Source organism: Diplotaxodon limnothrissa, linkage group LG4 (assembly GCF_057381915.1).
Source record: "Diplotaxodon limnothrissa isolate DT_005_m linkage group LG4, D_limnothrissa_male_GT1.1, whole genome shotgun sequence".
In the NCBI taxonomy this organism is placed as follows: Eukaryota; Metazoa; Chordata; class Actinopteri; order Cichliformes; family Cichlidae; genus Diplotaxodon; species Diplotaxodon limnothrissa.
In genome coordinates this window covers 9153792-9173922 of record NC_140599.1, presented here as the reverse complement: position 1 = coordinate 9173922, position 20131 = coordinate 9153792, and the positions used below count along the sequence as shown (strand labels likewise).

The 20131-nt window shown below is 44.0% G+C and overlaps 1 protein-coding gene across 1 annotated transcript in view; it reads right to left on the bottom strand.

Annotated features, from left to right (window-relative positions):
- The window catches only part of usp43b (ubiquitin specific peptidase 43b), an 88677-nt gene that overhangs the window by 31652 nt on the left and 36894 nt on the right, over positions 1-20131 (bottom strand). Inside the window, exons 4-6 of the mRNA XM_085351411.1 lie at positions 9966-10058; positions 2540-2675; positions 2225-2369 (exon numbers count right to left, since the gene is read on the bottom strand). Of these exons, the coding sequence (XP_085207537.1) occupies positions 2225-2369; positions 2540-2675; positions 9966-10058 (374 nt within the window). The remainder of the gene's footprint in view (positions 1-2224; positions 2370-2539; positions 2676-9965; positions 10059-20131) is intronic.

The following is a 20131-nucleotide window of genomic DNA, read 5'->3' as shown; positions in this document are numbered from 1 at the left end:
CTGAGTGTTCCTCCTGTCAGCTAAGAGCAGGAATCTGAGGCTACGATTCTTAAAGGCTCACCAAAATTAGACAGCAGAAGATTGGAAAAATGAGTCAAGTCTTAAATTTCTGCTGCAGGGTCAGAATTTGGCATAAACAGCATAAAAGCACAGATTCATCCCGCCTTTCATACTAGCAAGAACTAGCAAAGTGTCTATGTAATGTGTTGCTGAGATGTCTACTAAAGCTAGCATGCTAACAAGCTAGTGACAGTAGCCTTGTATAATCAGGGGTGCACATAAGTGGTCCGCAGGTGCGCATGCGCTGTCAAAATAAAAGACGTGCACCAGATAAGAAGTTGCAACATGCGTTTGTGTACATATAAAATGCACTGTTTTGCCTGCTAAAGTGGGATTTTCACGGCATACTCTGCACCACATCTCGCATCATTTGTTTGAAGCCAGCTCATCTCCTCCAACCACTTTTCCGAGAATACGCGCTTCTTTTGTGGTTCAGACTCCTTCTGACATTTCTTTGGAGGTGGAGGAACACAAAAGTAATTGCTTAAAGGAGCTTGCTTCTTCGACATCCTTAAGAGTTCTAAACAAATGTCTGTCCTCCTCCAGAAAATCTTATGTACGCAAACGAGCGTTGCAACTTCTTATCTGGTGCGCGTCTTTTATTTTGACAGCGCATGTGTACCCGCGGACCATTTATGTGCACCCCTGTGTATAATATCCGTTTGCACCAATCAGGTTGGATGATAGGCAGTCATTGTATGAAACTCTGAATGCAAAGATGGATGAAGGCAGTCCTTCATCATCACTGAGTTAGTAGGCAACCACTGAAGAGAAAGTAAGATGGGAGAGCTAGAGTTTGTTTTTAGCCTAACACTTAATTTTCCTGCACACTGCGTACAACATCCTCTATCTGCCCGCTGCTTGCTGTTTCGTATCATTGACCCCTTTTAAAATAAAGTATTTTTATATTTCAGCGTTGAGTAGAGCAGAGCAAATAAAACTTCTCTTCTGGTAGCCCTTTACACTGGGTTTTGCCAGTTTTTTTCCCTCTTAGAAAAGCTGGCTAAACAGAGACTGAGACATTACATAATATAATGCGAGATAATGTTTAGCAGAGGAGCTTTACTCAAATAACTTTATTATACCAAGGGGCCATTATTAGATGGATGCATCATTTAAAAGCAGGTTTTACTGTGACTGAGTGACACCATAATTGAAAAAAGAATTACTAGCATTTTGGAAAAATAAGCAAAATATCAATTTTCTTTCATATTCCAGCAGCCTGTGCAAATGGAAAAAACCTATTTCAATCAACGCGACTTCTACTGAGACTGTGTGTTTACTGGCACTACAGGTGCCTGACTACATCCTGTGCAAGCACAGACGGAGGGCCTAAGCTGCTCTGCTAACACACTCTTCATACTCTTCACAGCCTGTGCAGACATTGTGTAAGTCAGGCAGCAAACAAACACATATCTTGCAATTTCCTTAAAACATAATAATATCTTACGTCTATTTTCACGGGGCAAACATTTCTCAGTGAATGATGGGACAGTCTCATGTGGGCAGAAAAGTGCTGAACGTCGATGTTGACTCAGCCAGTGAGAACCAAGAGATTTAGTCTGGAGACCAGACAGACTGTCACGTGGACCTCGTTTTAGGCAGCACTGCTCTGTACGGTCACTGACCGACATAAATTAAAGCACTAAAAGTCACATTTTTTCAAGGACTCCTTCAGCGTTGACACGACTGGAACTTACAGCCCTGTAAGAGTGGACGACAGTGCAGAACCTATTTGTTTCCAACACAAATCAAAGAAACAAGGGGATACTGTGCACTAAAGGACTTCTGAGAACACATTTTACATCGCTAGCTGAGAACTAGATGAAATGAAGACATAAATCTGATAGCACAAGGGAGGCCTGCACGGGGGATGTAATTCACTGCACTCTTTGTAAAGTTATATAGCTGTTAATGTGCTCCCTGAGGACCCCCTACAGGAAGGTGCATTCCCTAATGGTTTCATTAAGCAAAGTAAATTCATAAGATGAGCTTGTTTGCTTACAGACTTGTGTGCACTTGCACATTAATGTGTATAAATATATCCATGCTGTACCACAAATTAGTTCTAATACTCAAAGACAGTGTGAGTGCTTTGTTGTGACTGAAAATAGCATGTTATATGTTTAAATCTAGATTAAAAACTGACTTGCTTCAGTCATACCTGAGATCCGTGCAGAGCCGCCTCTGATGTAGAGCGGGGGAGCCTGAAAGGCATAGATGACATCGTTTTCAGCTATGCTAGTCAGGTCGTCTTCATCAAAGAAGGAGCGTTGGAAACCAATGGAGTAAACCTCTGTCAGGATCACCTGGAGACCAACATGCAAACACAAGTTGGTTCCTTGATGTACATCCTTTAACGTGGTGAAGGAAATGACTTTACTATTATTTACTTCATGTGTTGTAGCCAAGAGGAAATTCAAGCCAAAGGCGGAGTAAGAAAAGTACAATCACACCAGTTACAGTTGCTTTACTGTACCTGGTCTGGAGAAATTTTCCCCTCGTCAGCCACCAACCTCCTCAGGAAGGCCACAGAGCCAAACAGCGGCACAGCCAGCCCGACCCGGAGATAGCGCTGTCCTTTGGTGCTGAACACCAGAACCACACACAAGGGCCTGCCGCAGACAAAGACACACAATCAGGAACAGCGGGCAATGGGGTGGCTTCTATTTTGATTTCTGTGCCATTTCTACTGCAGCCTCCTCTACAGCCAAGAAGGGACAAAAGAAGACTTTCATGAATAAATCAATACATTTTAACATTAATAATAGATCATTAGGACTCAGTTTTATGTGTGCGAAATAATGGAATCTCTATTGCATTTTTAAAAACGGGGAGCACTCGGCTCTGACCTCTACAGAGGCAGCTTTGACATATGGTGCTGGGACATAATGGCTTCTCTGAATAACAGCTCACTGAGGAGGTACAAAAACTCTGTCAGGGACCTGTTTGAGTCTATGGCCTGTGGGCAAGAGCAATTATGTTTAAGAATTTAAGGCTGATGACAGATTTTTCTCTAATCACAAAAAAGATTAAAGCAAAAGAAATACAGCAAAATATTCACAATACAGATAAGGAACAGAAAAATCATCCAAAGAAATTGTAAGAAAGAAAAAAAACTGTATACACAATTAAAATGAACACAAGTTGGTAGAGTTGTTCCATATAACGATATATATCGGATGACGATATAAAAACGTCTATGTTTCATTTTATACTATCGTTTGTTTCGTGGTGTCGCAAAAGATGCTAAGATTTTAACTCAAATTAATTAAAAAATAAATACATTTAAAAACGGAATCTAATAAGCAGTAAAATAAAATAAGAAAACATCATGGAAATTATAATTTGAAAGAATGGATGTTATGCATCCTGGGGAGACCCTGAGGATGCCCATGTGTGCAATAATTGTGATACCAAATACAACTTCAGTACTGCAGATCTCCAATTTGCTTAGCGTACAGTGAAATAACAGCTTCACCAATCTGCATGTCAGTCCACTGCCCAGATACTTTGAGCCTCTGAAAATAGGAGATTATATATGAAAATGTCTGTAATTCCTAAACTGTTAACACAATACCTTTATTAAACACCTCAAATTAAAGCTGAACGTCGACACTCCAGTGACAAAATTTCAAAAATGTGTCATAGTCCAAAAACCTATGGACCTAACTGTATATGGTCGCGCATAATTTTCATCTTTGTCTGCCTCCAGAATTATTCCGATGCAGTTTTTCTGCCACAACACACAAGTTAGTGTGAATTATTTATTTTGAACTGGACTTCATTAAGTTCTGGGACCACCAACTTTATGTGTTTGAGACCTCTAAGGGTCCTGCTGGCTTTATGTTTCCCAAGCATATCAAATATATTGTGGCAATAAGTAATTAAGTGATGTATAAACTAGCAGCACTTTGAAGCTTGCTCAATAACTGGTGCTAGCATCAAGTTCAACAACAGGACTTTTCTGGCTCTTGTTAGGTAAAAAAAAAGATTTTTTTTTATCTATTTGCAACTAGTGAGCTGGTGCATTTACTCCTGCTCTGCTGAGTTGGACAGGAAATAGGAGACTTCAAACAAGCCACAGTCAAAGGGAGACTAATTTGTGCTAAAGACATTTCAGTATGAACAAAACCTAATTGCTATTAATGACTGCTGTACTGGGGACTGAAATGTGCTCTTCACTAACAGTTTTAATTTCTTTAAATAATATTCAATGTGATGGAGGTTTCTTCTTTGGTTCTGCTTGGTCATGGGGTGTCTTCTGTTTGTTGGGGTTTTCTCTCCACTTTATACCTTACAGTATAAAGTGCCTCGGGGCGACTGTTGTGATTTGGCACTATATGGATAAGACTGAATTGAGCTGAGCAAGCGTGGTGGCACAGTGGTTAGCACTGCTGCCCCACAGTAAGAAGGTTCTGGCTTCAAAGACACCAGTTGGCATGGTATCGTCCTCTTTAGCAGAAATAACTACTAACTGTTGCATAACTGTCTGCCTCCTCTGAAATCAGCTGACTGAAAATCTTCACCACTTTTACATGTTAAGTTCATTTAGTTTCTAGATATTTGATGGTTTTCTTGATTTTTCAATATTTCCTGGGGATTCAAGTCTAGTTTCATAACTACATTTCTTCTTTCAAAGCAATTCCTTGGTGGACTTCTGTGGTGTTAAAATGCTTTAGTTTTTAAACTGATGTTCTTTTTGGATATCAAAGGATTTTCCCCCCAGCACGCTTTCAGGTATGTCAGATTTGGGCAATCTCTTTGTGATTGTAGATGCAGCTCTAAAAGTTACCTGTGGTCAAATGTTTTGATTCTGTTTGTTAAAATCTGACAATCTGACAATGGGCAGCAAGTCCTGGACAAACAGACATTAATATAAAACTTTGCTATGTGTGGATGATTTTTATTATAGCTGAATGATCTGTTTTAGGATAATTTACCAGTTTCATGTGTGACTCTCTGCCTGCAGGCCTTAGAGGTCACTCCCCAAAGATGTTCTAGTCACTGGCACCATTCTGAAATCTGTGCTTTTGAGTTTTCCAAGTTTTTCATTAAAATTATGTTTTATATTTTATAATTTTTTACCAGATGAGTTTATGTTTAGATATATTAAAGAAAAAAATCCAAGTTTCATGAGATCTACTCGTATGTATAGTGTAAACAATAGCAAACAAGGACACGACCGCCAATGGATGGGTTTGGATCGTCAAGCCCAGCAAATGTTGGTTTGGTGACAAACAGTATGTGTTTATGGCTTACACACATGATCTGGGTGTGATTGTGCTGAACTTCTTCACACAGGGAAATATATAATGAATTCTTTAAAAGATAATCCATCTGTTTTCTCCTCTGTTTATTCCTTCTGATGTATTTTTTCTCTCAACCTATTTACTGCACACCAAAAACGACAGGTTGGAAACACAGCACTCTCAACCTGGCGCACCACGAGAAATCAGCTCTTAAAAAACATTTTCCTAAATTAGAAGAGAGGTAGGCTGAACTTTTAGGAACTATTTAAAAGAATGGATAATAAAAGGCAAATGTTTAGTGACAAATCTACACTCACAGGATGTGATGTTCATTTTCAGGTCTCAACAAACGCTGTCCATCAGACACACGTCTTCATGTTAAACCAGTTTATTCTGCAGTTTGGGAAATGCATATATATAAATATATTCATCTTCTTGCTGAAGGTGAAATGAAAAAATTGATAAAACTCCCATTTCTGTCCTTTTATTATGTAGCCAGGTTAATGCTTGGCTTTTGAAGTTTGGTATCAATCTGATACCAAATACAGATCCTGATACTTTTAACCTATAAAGGCAGCTTGTGTAGGGGAGAGCAGTGTGTCACGATTTATGAGATGAATTATCATCAATCTGCACATTCTGAACACATTTTAATGACCGCTAAATCTCTGTGATTTTTACTTTCCATATAATTGATAGCAACAAAACGCTGCTTTGAGCTTTTTGTGTATTTTGAAAGTGGGATTTTTGGAGACCTGGGTCGACTTCTGATGTGTAAGGCTATAAATAAAACAGACAAAAAGCCTCGGACATTATTCATTGTGCATATTTTAGGTACATTTTTTATTTCCCCCAAAATAATGCATTTAACAGAATTCAGTGGACTATATACTGAACTTAGAGGAAAGGAACAAAGTATTGATCCTGTCACCCTAGTATCAACCCGATACCAATACCAGCGTTGTAATTGATACTGTTTGGATATTTGGATCAATCCACCCACCTCTAGGCTTTAGCTAGCATGAAAGAACACAACTAGTCCGGCTCTTTAACAAAATCCAGCTTTCACGGATCATTAAAGCTTAAATTAAATTAGCACCTTATAGCTTGTTTGCTTTTAGCCACCATTAGGCAAAGTATGTTCCAGACTAAGGCTATGTCTACACTAATCCGGATAAATTTGAAAACAGTGTTTTCGTCTAAAAACGCTCCGCGTCCACAAGATCATTTTCAATCATTTACGAACAGTTGTTCAATTCTTACGTCACTGTATTGCACATGCATGAAATGTAAGACGATTTGACCTTTCTGTCTGCCATTTATTTACTTTCCAGATTTTGAAACATTGCTGCAAAATGTTGAGGAAAAGCACAGAGTTTTTTAAATGGACTGACAATGAGGTGGTGTACAAAGTTGCAAAAGCGAGTGAGAATTAAAGAATTTGAAGAAAAGCTACCTGGAGCATGTACAAACTGATATTAATCTTCAATAGGGCTGTCAAAATTTCAATCAATTGAGAGCAAACAAAAAAACTGCTGTAATGCCCTCCGCCATCTTAGTTTAATTGGTCACATGACTGCATCATATGATTAAAATGCGTCATCGTTTTCGAAAACCTCCGTTTTTTCGTAGTCCACACTGCGATGCAAAAACGTATTTTTCAAATGTATCCACTTTGGAGAGCATTTTCAAAAAGCTCAGGTCTCCTTGACCAAAAACACTATCTCAGTGTGGACGGAAGGCCAAAGCTAAGAGAAAAAGATGCGTTTTCAAACAAAAACGAATTAGTGTGGACATGGCCTTAGAAAAAGTCTGCCACGTAACACCCTTACAACTCTGAATTGCTAATTTTACATTTTAAAATGCCGTTTCTTGTACCCAAGTCTTAATGCTAAGCTAAGCTAACTGGCTCCTAGCTCTCGTTTTATACCAAACACACACACCCACACAAACACACATATAGTTTTACCAGCAGCAAGCCTATTTCCCCAAATTCTTAACTGTGCTCTCGGGTTTGGAAACACGTTGTGCTGTTTCCTGTGGATACTGGGAAACACTCCAGGCTCTGTAGCTCACCTACCTTATTACAACTCATATCAGCTGTCTAAGCAAGAGCTTCACTAAACTACTAACAGTCCACCTCCACAGGACAGGACATGAGAACAGGCAAGTTGTGGGAGACAAAATATTCCATGTTGTTTTTAGAAAACTATCAGCATTACGGTAAAGATCAAAAGCAAGCACCTGGAGTGTGTTGTAAGTGCTTAAGAGCCAGATTTTTATCCAACTGCTAAAGACAGGTGATAAAATAAAATAAAGGGTTAAGTGCTGGATCACTGTGTGTTGCCAGAACAGCTTTAGTGTTCCCTGGCACTGGTTCTCCAAAGTCTTTACTGGAGGGATAGGCACCATTCACCCAAAAGATATTCCCTCATTGGTTTATTGATGACGATGGTAGAGAGCACCATCTAACACGGTGGTTCAGACATCTGTGTTCACCTGGGTTGACCTGAGTGATTATGGCCAAAGTATATGATTCATATCATTTCATCCTGTAAGAGACCACTCCCACAACTCTGTTTTTGCAGCGACCCATCTTAATCCACGCCAGCAAAAACGTTGTGAAAGTCTCTTAACTTGAAAGTCTTGGTCACCTATCTGTAGATATGTACATGTGTTTTTGATAAGAAGGGGAAAAAAGCCTGATGCATAAATAGAGAGGCACTGGCTGAAAAAAGGAGGAATGGGTTACCCCTCCCTGAAAATGTCAGGATTTCCTGAACGGGCTCAGGGCCTCGTTAATCTAACGTGGAGGAGAAGTGGCTGTTTTCATGTAAATTTGAATAACACATTGTTTTAATGCGGAGAAGGTTTCCCACTAGCTTTTCCTTTCTGATACCAGGCCCTTCAGCTCCACAATGACCTGTGTTCCTACTGTATGTAATGCATGAACAAAGCTGGGTGTTGTACATCCTATTTTCTAATTGTGTCTCGATTTGTTTGGTGTTTTATTGCCTGAAGTTTCAAGAGCACCTATCATGCTTTTCCTTATTTTCCGTCACATACAGTATGTACTGTTACAGTAGTGGATTCACATATTAAACATGCACAAAGTTTCAAATAATGAGCTCTATGTATGCAAAAATAATCCCTATGTCACAATATCAGGTTCTCAATGTGGTCACAAAAATAGCAGTGTTTTGCAATATCTATATAAAATTACCAATATTGCTATTAGTCAAAGTCTTCTGTGATTTTATAACAAAATATTCACAGCTCAAAAAAAAGAGGAACACATTCAAAAATCATTAGATCTCAACATTTTCATGCACCAGGAGGAATCTTGGACCCACTGCACCAGGGTAGTGTCAAGAATTTCATCCTGATAACTAATGGCAGTCAGGGTGCTGTTGCTTAGTCGGTCTGTGAGTCCTTCCATGGATATACCATCACTGACCCACCACCTAACTGGTCGTGCTGAACAGTGTTATAGACAGCATAACATTCTCCACGGCTTCTCCAGACCCTTTCATGTCTGTCACATGTGCTCAGGGTGAACCTGCTCTCATCTATGAAAAGCACAGGGTGCCAGTAGTGCATCCGCCATCTCTGGTATTCTATGGCAAATGCAAATTTGGCTCGGCAAAACGGTGCTGGGCAGTGAGCACAAGGCCCCCTTGGGGATGTTGGTCCCTAGTGTACCCTCTGCCTTATTCAGTTAGTTCTCAGATTATTTGGTCAGTGACATCCACATCAGTGTCCTGCTGGAGGTCATTCTGTGGCTCTGCCAGTGCTCATCCTATTCACAAAGGAGCAGATATCGATCCAGCTGTTGGGTTAAGGGCCTTCTATGGCTCTGTCCAGCTCTCCCAGAGTAGCTGGAATCTTCTTTATGCTTGAGACGGTGCAGGGGAACATAGCAAACTTTCTGGTAATGGCACTTATTAATGTGCCAACCTGGAGGAGTTGGACTGCCTTTGAAACCTCGGTAGGGTCCAGAAGTGACAACATTAGGCACCCTAGTCCAATGCAAAACTAGTGAAAACAGTCAGAAATAATGGGGAGGAAAGAAACTTTTTTTAACAGTGCTCACATGGAGGTGGCGGGTGCGTTGGCATTAAACCATACAAAAAGAAGAACTGCACAATTATTTACAATATAAGTTATTAATAAGTCCATTATCAGAACTTTTCTAGAGTGAATATCCTTTAAATGACTATCTCAGAAACAATCATCCACCTGTGAGCATAGAAGCCTGGCACATATGATGTTCAAAGCTTCTGTGAGGTGTAGCCAATCTGAAGAAAGTTAGCTTGAATGGAGATAAGCTAGCTTGTTTCAGACACAGGAAGAATTACAGAGCTCCACAAAACTGCAAATCATGCAAAGCTACTGTGGCAGAGCAAGAAAAATATGGAGATGAAGAATGAACATAACAATTTGACTTCAAAAGAAGTAACTATCAAACTATCAAGATTAACAATCAAAACATATGAATATTTATATAGATCACGTATTGTAAGATACCTGAACAGTGTAATGATCAGAGGTCCACATCATTATTGTGAATGAGTTTCTACTCGTCGTTCTGACTAGAAAAACCATATCAGATAATAGACAGAAGTCTTTTTTGAAAATAACAGCACTGCTCACCTGGTCTGGCGAAGAGGAATCGGTAATGAGATGCAGAGGAAAGGGTCAAAGGTGTTGCTCTGTTTCAGGCAGTGTGGGCATGTCAGTGAAGATCTGCGGGGACGAAAGAACACAGTCACATTAGTCTCGAAAAAACAGCTGCACTGACTTGACACGGGCTTCCAATTAATCTCAAAGTCCTCCTGATTAAGTCTGGCAGGAAAGGAGATGGCTTAATCTTGTTACACAAGTGAACACCACAGGAAAAGTGTTCACAGTGCTCCATTCAGACGCCTTGATCTGATTGTGAGAAAGGAAAAGATGAGTGATGTAACTGGTGGGAATGAGAGAGAGTCGAGGGATGGGGTGGGGGTTAGAGGTAGTTGAAGCAGCCCCCCTGGGATGATTGGCGCTATAAACGCAAAACAGCAAAAGCGGTTTCCACGCTGTTGCGTCACTTTCGCTGCTCATGTGATGCCATTAAAGGAGGCTCGAGCAAAGGAGGTAGGTGAATTTCCTAAGTTTCCTAAGTACGTCTGAATGCACAGAAAGGAGGGAGTGACTACAACAGCGATTTTTGTTCCTGTGGATGGCTTCACTTCTTTCAGTTAATCCCTCTTAATGTCATTGGAAGAAATAGCTTATTCTAGTGAGCTAATTGTCTCAACAATGAGTCAGGGAGCCCACAGAATTTAAAAGCAGGATTGCTGGAAGTGATTTTGTAAACCTCAACTCTCTGTAAACAGATCTAATTATGTGAATGTTCAATAAATTTATAAAAAAAAAAAAGCCGTACAGATTCAAAAACAGGCGTACTCATACACACTCTTCTGAAGTTACCAATAGAAGACTGAGCCTGTCCATGGTTTTTATGGTTTACAGATGAAATGAATAAAATAATATATTCGCACAATGAGCCATCTGTACCACCTGCAGTATTTGCTCTATGTGCTGAAATTCAGGCTGTGGTTTTGGTCAGTATGTAGACCAGATTCCTTCAGATGCCTTCCAGTCCAGTTAAAAATCCAAGTTGGAAACATTCCTCAGAGATTTTGATCCATGACATGATGGCATCACACAATTAAAACCAGGTTGAAATGATTTGGGGTTTGTGACAAACAGAAGAAGAGTACACTGTCGTCATAAAGGGTTGGACATAGTCTGCAACAATACTCAGGTAAGCTAACCTATTTAAAGGATATTTAGTTGGTACTAAGTGGCCCAAAGTGTGCCAAAAAATTTACAACACCATTACATGACCAGCAGCAGCCTGAGCTATTGATCAGGATGGATCCATTCTTTCATATTGTTTACAATATACTTACATCAAATTCTGACCCTGTTATCCAAATCCTGCAACAGAAATCAAGACTCGGACCAGGCAGCATTTTTCCAATCCTATATTGTCTAATACTGGTGAGCCCATGCAAGCTGTAGCCCCAGGTTTCCTGTTCTTAGCTAACAGAAGTAGTCCTCTGCTGCTGTAGATACCAGGTTCAGCACTTTAAGGTTCAATATCCTGTGCATTCAGAGATGTACATACCTTAGTCATAATTAATTATTTGAATTTCTGTTGCATTCCTATCAGCTTGAAGCAGTCAGACTCTCCTCTGACTTTTCTCTAAAATACAACAACCATGTTCAAAACCACTCAAATCAACTTTTTTCCCCATCCTGATGCTAAGTTTAAACTTCAGCAGGTCTTCTTGTCCATGTCTGCATGCCTAAATGCACTGAGCTGCTGCCATGTGATTAGCTGATTAAACAATAATACATCATCACATCATATTATTTGCTCCTTATAAGATAAATTAAACATACTATATGTATAAAAATATATATTTATAAATATAAATGATAATGACCATCAGAATTTGTAACTTCCATGAACTGACCTCCTGTGCTCAATTCAATAGCTAATTAAAACCAACAGTTACAGCTGAGCTTCGCCTTTGGCTGCTGTTAGCTCAAAAGTTTAATTTCCAGACTAGCTAGAAAAATTATTTTAGTGTAAAAATTACTAAAAAGTTTCTCAGGAGCACCATTTGACTGTGTTAACATAAAAACGTGTGGTTATACTTTGCAGGTGTTTGGTATGGCTCTGTGTAACTGCTTAAGTGTGACGGACGGTTCTGCTGCAAACATCTGTTCAGCTGTAAACATATTCCCGAGGGTTTTCCTTTCCCGACGGCACAGGAACCTCACACCACACCGGAAGCGTGTACAGCATGTTTCAATGGAACTATAGTGTTGATCAGTCATTACTCTAATTTATCTTTTCATTTGTATTACTTCAATATCAAAACAACAGAAATAAATCTGTTGAAATAGTGTGGAAAGCACCAGGCAGAACATTAACTAAGAGATTTGTGGGAAATACAGCTCATGCACAGCAATATGTAAGCGTAAGTAGAAGATCTGAAGTTCACATCATGTCTTGATTGAACTGAGGTCACGCTAACGACCTGTGAACCTTTTCCGACCTTAGCACACTCCATGAGAAAGACATAGATAAACTGATCAAATGTGTTTTCCTTACAGAAAGGCACCTGACAGACCCAGTGAGGGAGTAAAGGGAGGTGTGGGAGGCTGGTGAACAAAGCTCTATTCAAACAAGCCCAGCTGACATGGGCTCTTAGTGGATCTCTCCATTTTGGCAGAGTCGAATGGCTGCCCTACGGATGTCTTATTCTCGCCAGGAAACAGTGAGGGCAACCGCACTGCATGCATACAAATCACACTCAGCCTTAGCTAAAACATAGATGTGCCCAGCGCTGCTCTGAAACACTTAGAAAGAAAAAAGCAGCAAAGGAAGAGGTGATATTCTGGTGATGCTCTAATGGAGGAAGCGTGGAAAGGTTGAAAGGTATGTATCCCCTCATCTGTGATGCAGCCATGCTGAAGAGACTCTTGGCTTGATGCTTTCCTACAGCACAGAGCTTTGAACCTTCCTGAATAACACTTAATTTACTTATCTGCTTCCACTTCATTTTCTTTTCTAAGCAATTAGAACGAAAACAACTTGGGTTGAAATGAAACGCGCTGGCACCTCATTTTTCTCACTGGGCCTCCTCGCCGTCCACGTCCGGTGCGTCCACGTCAGCGATCGGCGCGTCATGGACCTGTTGCCACGCCTCGCTGTTGCTCACCGGAGCAGCGACGTTGCCATCGGACCCGTGGCAGGCCGCCGGAGGGGCAGCGCCGCCGCCACCGGACCCGTGGCAGGCCACCGGAACCGTTCCACCGCCACCGGACCCGTGGTAGGCCGCCGGAGGAGCAGCGCCGCCGCCACCGGACCCGTGGCAGGCCACCAGAACCGTTCCGCCGCCACCAGACCCGTGGCAGGCCACCAGAACCGTTCTGCCGCCACCGGACCCGTGGCTGGCCGCCGGAGGAGCAGCGCCGCCGCCACCGGACCCGTGGCAGGCCCCCTGAACTGTTTTGCTGCTGCCGCCGGACCCGGGGCCGTCCGCCGGAGCTGCTACGTCGCCGCCGTTGGGCTCGAGGTAGGCCCCCTGAACTCTCTTGTTGTGTTGATGGGCCGCCTGTGACTGTTTGTGGCGTCTTTTCGTTTTCTTTTTGCACCGCTGCGGGATGCGCGGTCTGACTCTGAGACTGTGGACTGGGTCGGTTTGTTGTTTTGTTGTTTTTGCTTGTTTTGGTTCTGGCCCTCCGTCCTGGTTCCCCCAGCCGCCCGCCCTGGGTTGGTTGTGCTGTTTTTTGTTTTGGTTTTGGGGTCGTCGGGAGCCGACCCTTAGAGGGGGGGTACTGTCAGGGTCCTGGGACTGGGCGACCCAGGATCCCTGAGCAGTTATGTATTATATTATTATTATTATTATATGTATTTTGGTATTGCTGCTGCTCTCCTCCATGATTGTAGATGTGAGTGTGTGTGTTTATGTCTGTGGGGATGCTTGGAGGATGGAGCTCAGCCACCTGCAGGCCTGAGGGGTGTGGCCCTGCGGAAGGACTGGCCACACCCGAAGCCACACACCTGCCGCTGATCAGGGCTCGTCGGGGGAGCTACTTAGGAGAGTCTTGGAGCTCCCACCGACGCGGGATCATTGCATGAGACTCCACGTTAGTCGTCCTGTTACTGAGTTAGTGTGTGTGTATGCCCGCGTTGTATGTGTCCTGACGGCTGCGTCTTTTGTTTCCCGCAGGAGGAGCGTGGAAGACACGGGAGCAGCGAGCACCGGGGGGTGCTGACACGGGAGCGGAGAGCACAGAAACACGGACTATTCACGGGGAGACACGACACGGGAGTCTGGGAAAACACGGGGATTTATTGTTACGTTGTTTGGATTGTCACCATTGTAAATAAACACTGTCTATACATAGAGCACCGCGCCTGGGTCCTCCTTCCCCACTCCTTCCACGGTGTGCCATGCCATACCGTGACAGAATGATCCCGCCACTTATGGACCCAGCGGTCTCCGAGGAGAGGCTCAGGAGGGAAATTATGGACAAAGTGTACCGCATGTGTGAATTATGGTGGGAGAAGCCTGCGGAAGGTTTGCGTCACGCCGTGGAGAGGCGGCTGCAGGAGATGCTTTTTAAATTCCCCTGGCTGGTGGACTCCCTTAATGCGGTGGTCCTGGACTTCCTACTTTCCACCCTCCACCTCCACTCTCCTCCTCAGGCTGCCCACCAGCTCGGACAGCTGGTGGATTCACTGCCTGAGACGCCGGCCCCGACGCCGACACGGAAACGACGTTCGCGCCGCCAGCGTTCCTCACCGCAGCTAAATCCACAGACATCTCAACAGCCGGCTGTGGTGAGTCATATGGACAATTCATCGTCACTCACCTCAACTGTTTACTCTGGGGCTATGTTTATACGGTCAGCTGCCCAGCCGGTAGCCAAAGCGCAGCCCGCGGCCCAGCTGGTCGCTGTACCTCAGCCTATCGCCCGGCTAGTGATCCAGCCGTCACCTGCTGAATCATCCCCCGCGACATCTACCTCACCGCTTACCGTTTCATCCTGTTCACCATCCACATCACACGCTCAGCCATCTTCTCCACCAGCAGCAGCCTCCATTCCACTCCCCACTCCAGCGGCCTTGTCCGGAGAGAGCGACCTCACCCGCGTCCAACGCCTGATGGACTGGGTAACTCACACCACCAACACAAGGGCAAGAGTGGTGGGGTTAAACGCCATCGAGGCAATCCTGGAGGGAAACCCCTACCTCGGCCAGCTCAAGGGAGTTTCCGCCTGCCTTTGCACCCTGCGTAAAGCCCGGGGGGTAGTGCAAGCTCGGGAAACCTCAGACTTCGTCCAGCTGCAGCAGGAGCTCAGCATGCCCGAGCAGGAGCTCAGCGAGCCGGAGGAGCCCGCACTGTCAGCTGAGGCGCTCAGCGAGCCGGAGGAGCTCAGCATGCCCGAGCAGGAGCTCAGCGAGCCGGAGGAGCCCGCACCGCCAGCTGAGGAGCTCAGCGAGCCGGAGGAGCTCAGCATGCCCGAGCAGGAGCTCAGTGAGCCGGAGGAGCCCGCATCGCCAGCTGTGGAGCTCAGCATGCCCGAGCAGGAGCTCGGCGAGCCGGAGGAGCCCGCTCTGCCAGCTGAGGAGCTCAGCGAGCCGGAGGAGGAGCTCTCGCTGCCGGCCGAGGAGGAGCTCTCGCTGCCGGCCGAGGAGGAGCTCTCGCTGCCGGCCGAGGAGGTCAGCGGACCGGAGGGACCTCCACGTCTAGCGCGGCCTCCTCGCCGTCCACGTCCGGTGCGTCCACGTCAGCGATCGGCGCGTCATGGACCTGTTGCCACGCCTCGCTGTTGCTCACCGGAGCAGCGACGTTGCCATCGGACCCGTGGCAGGCCGCCGGAGGGGCAGCGCCGCCGCCACCGGACCCGTGGCAGGCCACCGGAACCGTTCCACCGCCACCGGACCCGTGGTAGGCCGCCGGAGGAGCAGCGCCGCCGCCACCGGACCCGTGGCAGGCCACCAGAACCGTTCCGCCGCCACCAGACCCGTGGCAGGCCACCAGAACCGTTCTGCCGCCACCGGACCCGTGGCTGGCCGCCGGAGGAGCAGCGCCGCCGCCACCGGACCCGTGGCAGGCCCCCTGAACTGTTTTGCTGCTGCCGCCGGACCCGGGGCCGTCCGCCGGAGCTGCTACGTCGCCGCCGTTGGGCTCGAGGTAGGCCCCCTGAACTCTCTTGTTGTGTTGATGGGCTGCCTGTGACTGTTTGTGGCGTCTTTTCGTTTTCTTTTTGCACCGCTGCGGGATGCGCGGTCTGACTCTGAGACTGTGGACTGGGTCGGTTTGTTGTTTTGTTGTTTTTGCTTGTTTTGGTTCTGGCCCTCCGTCCTGGTTCCCCCAGCCGCCCGCCCTGGGTTGGTTGTGCTGTTTTTTGTTTTGGTTTTGGGGTCGTCGGGAGCCGACCCTTAGAGGGGGGGTACTGTCAGGGTCCTGGGACTGGGCGACCCAGGATCCCTGAGCAGTTATGTATTATATTATTATTATTATTATTATATGTATTTTGGTATTGCTGCTGCTCTCCTCCATGATTGTAGATGTGAGTGTGTGTGTTTATGTCTGTGGGGATGCTTGGAGGATGGAGCTCAGCCACCTGCAGGCCTGAGGGGTGTGGCCCTGCGGAAGGACTGGCCACACCCGAAGCCACACACCTGCCGCTGATCAGGGCTCGTCGGGGGAGCTACTTAGGAGAGTCTTGGAGCTCCCACCGACGCGGGATCATTGCATGAGACTCCACGTTAGTCGTCCTGTTACTGAGTTAGTGTGTGTGTATGCCCGCGTTGTATGTGTCCTGACGGCTGCGTCTTTTGTTTCCCGCAGGAGGAGCGTGGAAGACACGGGAGCAGCGAGCACCGGGGGGTGCTGACACGGGAGCGGAGAGCACAGAAACACGGACTATTCACGGGGAGACACGACACGGGAGTCTGGGAAAACACGGGGATTTATTGTTACGTTGTTTGGATTGTCACCATTGTAAATAAACACTGTCTATACATAGAGCACCGCGCCTGGGTCCTCCTTCCCCACTCCTTCCACGGTGTGCCATGCCATACCGTGACACTTTATGTGGACCTATTATTTACATTTTCTGCCATATACATGCTGTTATAATATCAGATGCTCATATTCAACGTGGCCAAAGTTTACAGTGTACACCGATCACACATAACATTATGACCAGTGTTGGTCAAGTTACATGAAAAAAGTAATCAGTAACTAATTACCGATTACTTCCCCAAAAAAGTAATCCCGTTAATTTACTGATTACTTATTTTCAAAAGTAATTAGTTACTTAGTTACTTTTTAAAAACACGATTTAATACCTGAGTAGGTGATAAAGTGATAGATCTTTCAGCCCAATTCTACTTTTTCTGCATAATCCATCATACAAAATGTAATCAAATGGAAAAGTCTCTTTTTAAAACTTGTTTTATTAGTTTTAATCTTTTAACTTTATGCATCAAACAAAAATTAAATTATATGCACCATTCTCTGACTGGAAGAAATTTGTTTAACATTTAAACCTATTTTCTGCACATTCCAGCACATAAAATAAAATATTTTTTTGTGTTTACACTCAGTCTTCCAAATAGATGCAAGTGAAATACAGCAAAAAAATGTTGAGTGAAAATGTTGAGTGGCATAGGCTGAGGTTTACCCTGGTGCAGGTGTGCTGCAGCGGTCAGTGGAAGAATCTGCGAGTTTCTCTGTGAGTTTCCCATTACGTCGTAGCGCACTCGGTGCTTGCTCGGAAGTTAAGGGTTTTTTTTCGCTGTAAAAATAAGTTTTCTTCCCACGCACAATGGACACGAATGTTTTTGTCACTTTTTACAGAATCAAACTCAAAGTAAGGTCAGTACTTCCACGCTTTAAACGCTGCACGCTCATACTCTCTCCCGCACTCGATATATGATCCATTGTTGATCTGCACACAGCTGTTGTCACAAACGTCGCACTCGCTTACGTCACTGTCATGAGACATTCTCGCAAAAAAATCACGGTTTTAGTAACGCAGTAACGCAGCGTTACTACGGGAAAGTAACGGTAATCTAATTACCGTTTTTGCTATAGTAATCCCTTACTTTACTCGTTACTTGAAAAAAGTAATCGGATTACAGTAACACATTACTTGTAACATGTTACTGCCCATCTCTGTTTATGACCAGCTGCATAATATTGTTGGCGAAGACCTTTACTGGTCTGCAGCTCTGCAGCCCCATACACAACAAACTGTGTTGCTCTGACAACTTTCTACCAGAACCAGCATTAACTTTACAGCAATTTGAGCTACAGCAGCTTGTCTGTTGGACCAGACATCACCAGCCAGCCTTCACTCTGCCCATGACCCTGTCGCTGGTTCACCACGGTTCCTTCCTTGGACATTTTTTGATAGATCCTGACCACTGAAGAATGGGAAAACCCCATAAGATGCTCTGACTCCGTCATCTAACCATCACAGTTTGGTTCATGTCAAACTAGCTCAAATCCTTACACGTGCCCATTTTTCCTGCATCAACTTTGAGGACAAAATGTTCACCTTCTCCCTAATATCTCCCATCTACTGAGAGGGCCAAGATGAGATAATTAGTGTTATTCACTTCACCTCTCAGTGCTCATATGTTATGCCTCAAGCTATGGTTTCACTACAGCTAAACACTTGGAGCCTTATAGTTTTTTTTCTGCTTCTGGCTTAGTGGGACGTCACTGCGAGCAGATTTCCCTGATATCGCATGTCAAGCACGCAGCTCTGGCTGTGAGTGCAGCAGCCTCGTCCAACTTCTACTTTTTTGGCACAGCCAATAAACCAAGAAGGAAGAGAGTTAAATGGCTTCCTTTAGACATTGTACAAAGGCCCAGTATACAATTATTAAGGATTATATTAAACTTCATATAATGTAAAGATGCGATAATATAAAATACTGAGCTAGGTCCATTTTAGAGGGCCTAAAATTCTATGCATCAGTGAGTGAACCGAAGTAGAAATGAAACTAAAGTCATCACAAAACGAGCCTTTTGATCAGCTCCAGAATGTGATGACACATAACATAAATAAAGATCTAATAATTGTTGGCGCTGCTCGCTTGGACGGTGATTTAACTTGTTTGAACATGTATAATGGCCGTGATGATTGCATAGTGACAAACCGGGCTATTACAAGGATAATTCTCCGGTCTGTCAACTCTAGATGTTGTATTGCATTGGACACTGCATTGCAAAGTGCTACACGGGCAGTGACGGAGCCCCAGGACTCAGTTCCTTGGAAGCCAAAAGAGAGAGAGAGACAGGAGTTGGGAAATTTTTCTTCCAAGTCTAATTCTAGCAGTGCAATACATTCATAAGCAATTAAAAACTCAGTGTTTGGATACTTGTCTGCAACTCTTGCACTGGTAAAATAGACTGACAGTGTAATGTATATGCTGGAGTATCTGTGTAAAGGTTTTGCTAAGGAAAACTCAGCCTGTAGTACACAGTATACAACAGAATTGAATGCACGCATGTGCAGTAGCACTTTTAAGCAATCAAAAACAAGTAAAGACTATATTATAAATAAAGGACCTGAAGTCAGAGTACACCGGTGTATACTTTAGCTTATTCATTCTCATTTGACCCCCTGCTGAGGTAAAAAAAATATACACAAACAAAGCAGAGGGTCAACAATAAATACATCTATCACCCATGTCCAAACACAGATACAATCGCTTTAAAAATTCACATTTAATAAAAATGTCTTTAGAGTTAAACAATGTCGTTATCTTATATGCATTTGGTCTCAATCTAAAATATACAGCAGATTTAATGATTATAAATAAATAATGAAATAATGATACTAATATCCAAGGTTTCCCAAGCTACAGAGTATGTGATTAACATATGTAACATAATAAAATCTGCCCCACCTACACCTCGCCAAATAACACCAAACCTAAACTATGCAAATTATTTTCCAGCTGGAACTGTTGCTTAAATAATCCAGAATGTAAACAGATACATGGATACACTCATATCACTTTTAAAACATGCCAGGTTTCCAATTTTGCCTCAGGATATCAGATATCCTTATGTCAAGTGCTGCTTTTATCTACTTGCCATTTACCACTCCAGTCTGTCCCCATAAATAAGAAAGTCCTACATGATCAAATATTTGCTTTACCTTCACAGCCCAGTTTGATATCAAGTGGGCCGGACCAGAACACTCTGTTTTCCTGCAGTGTA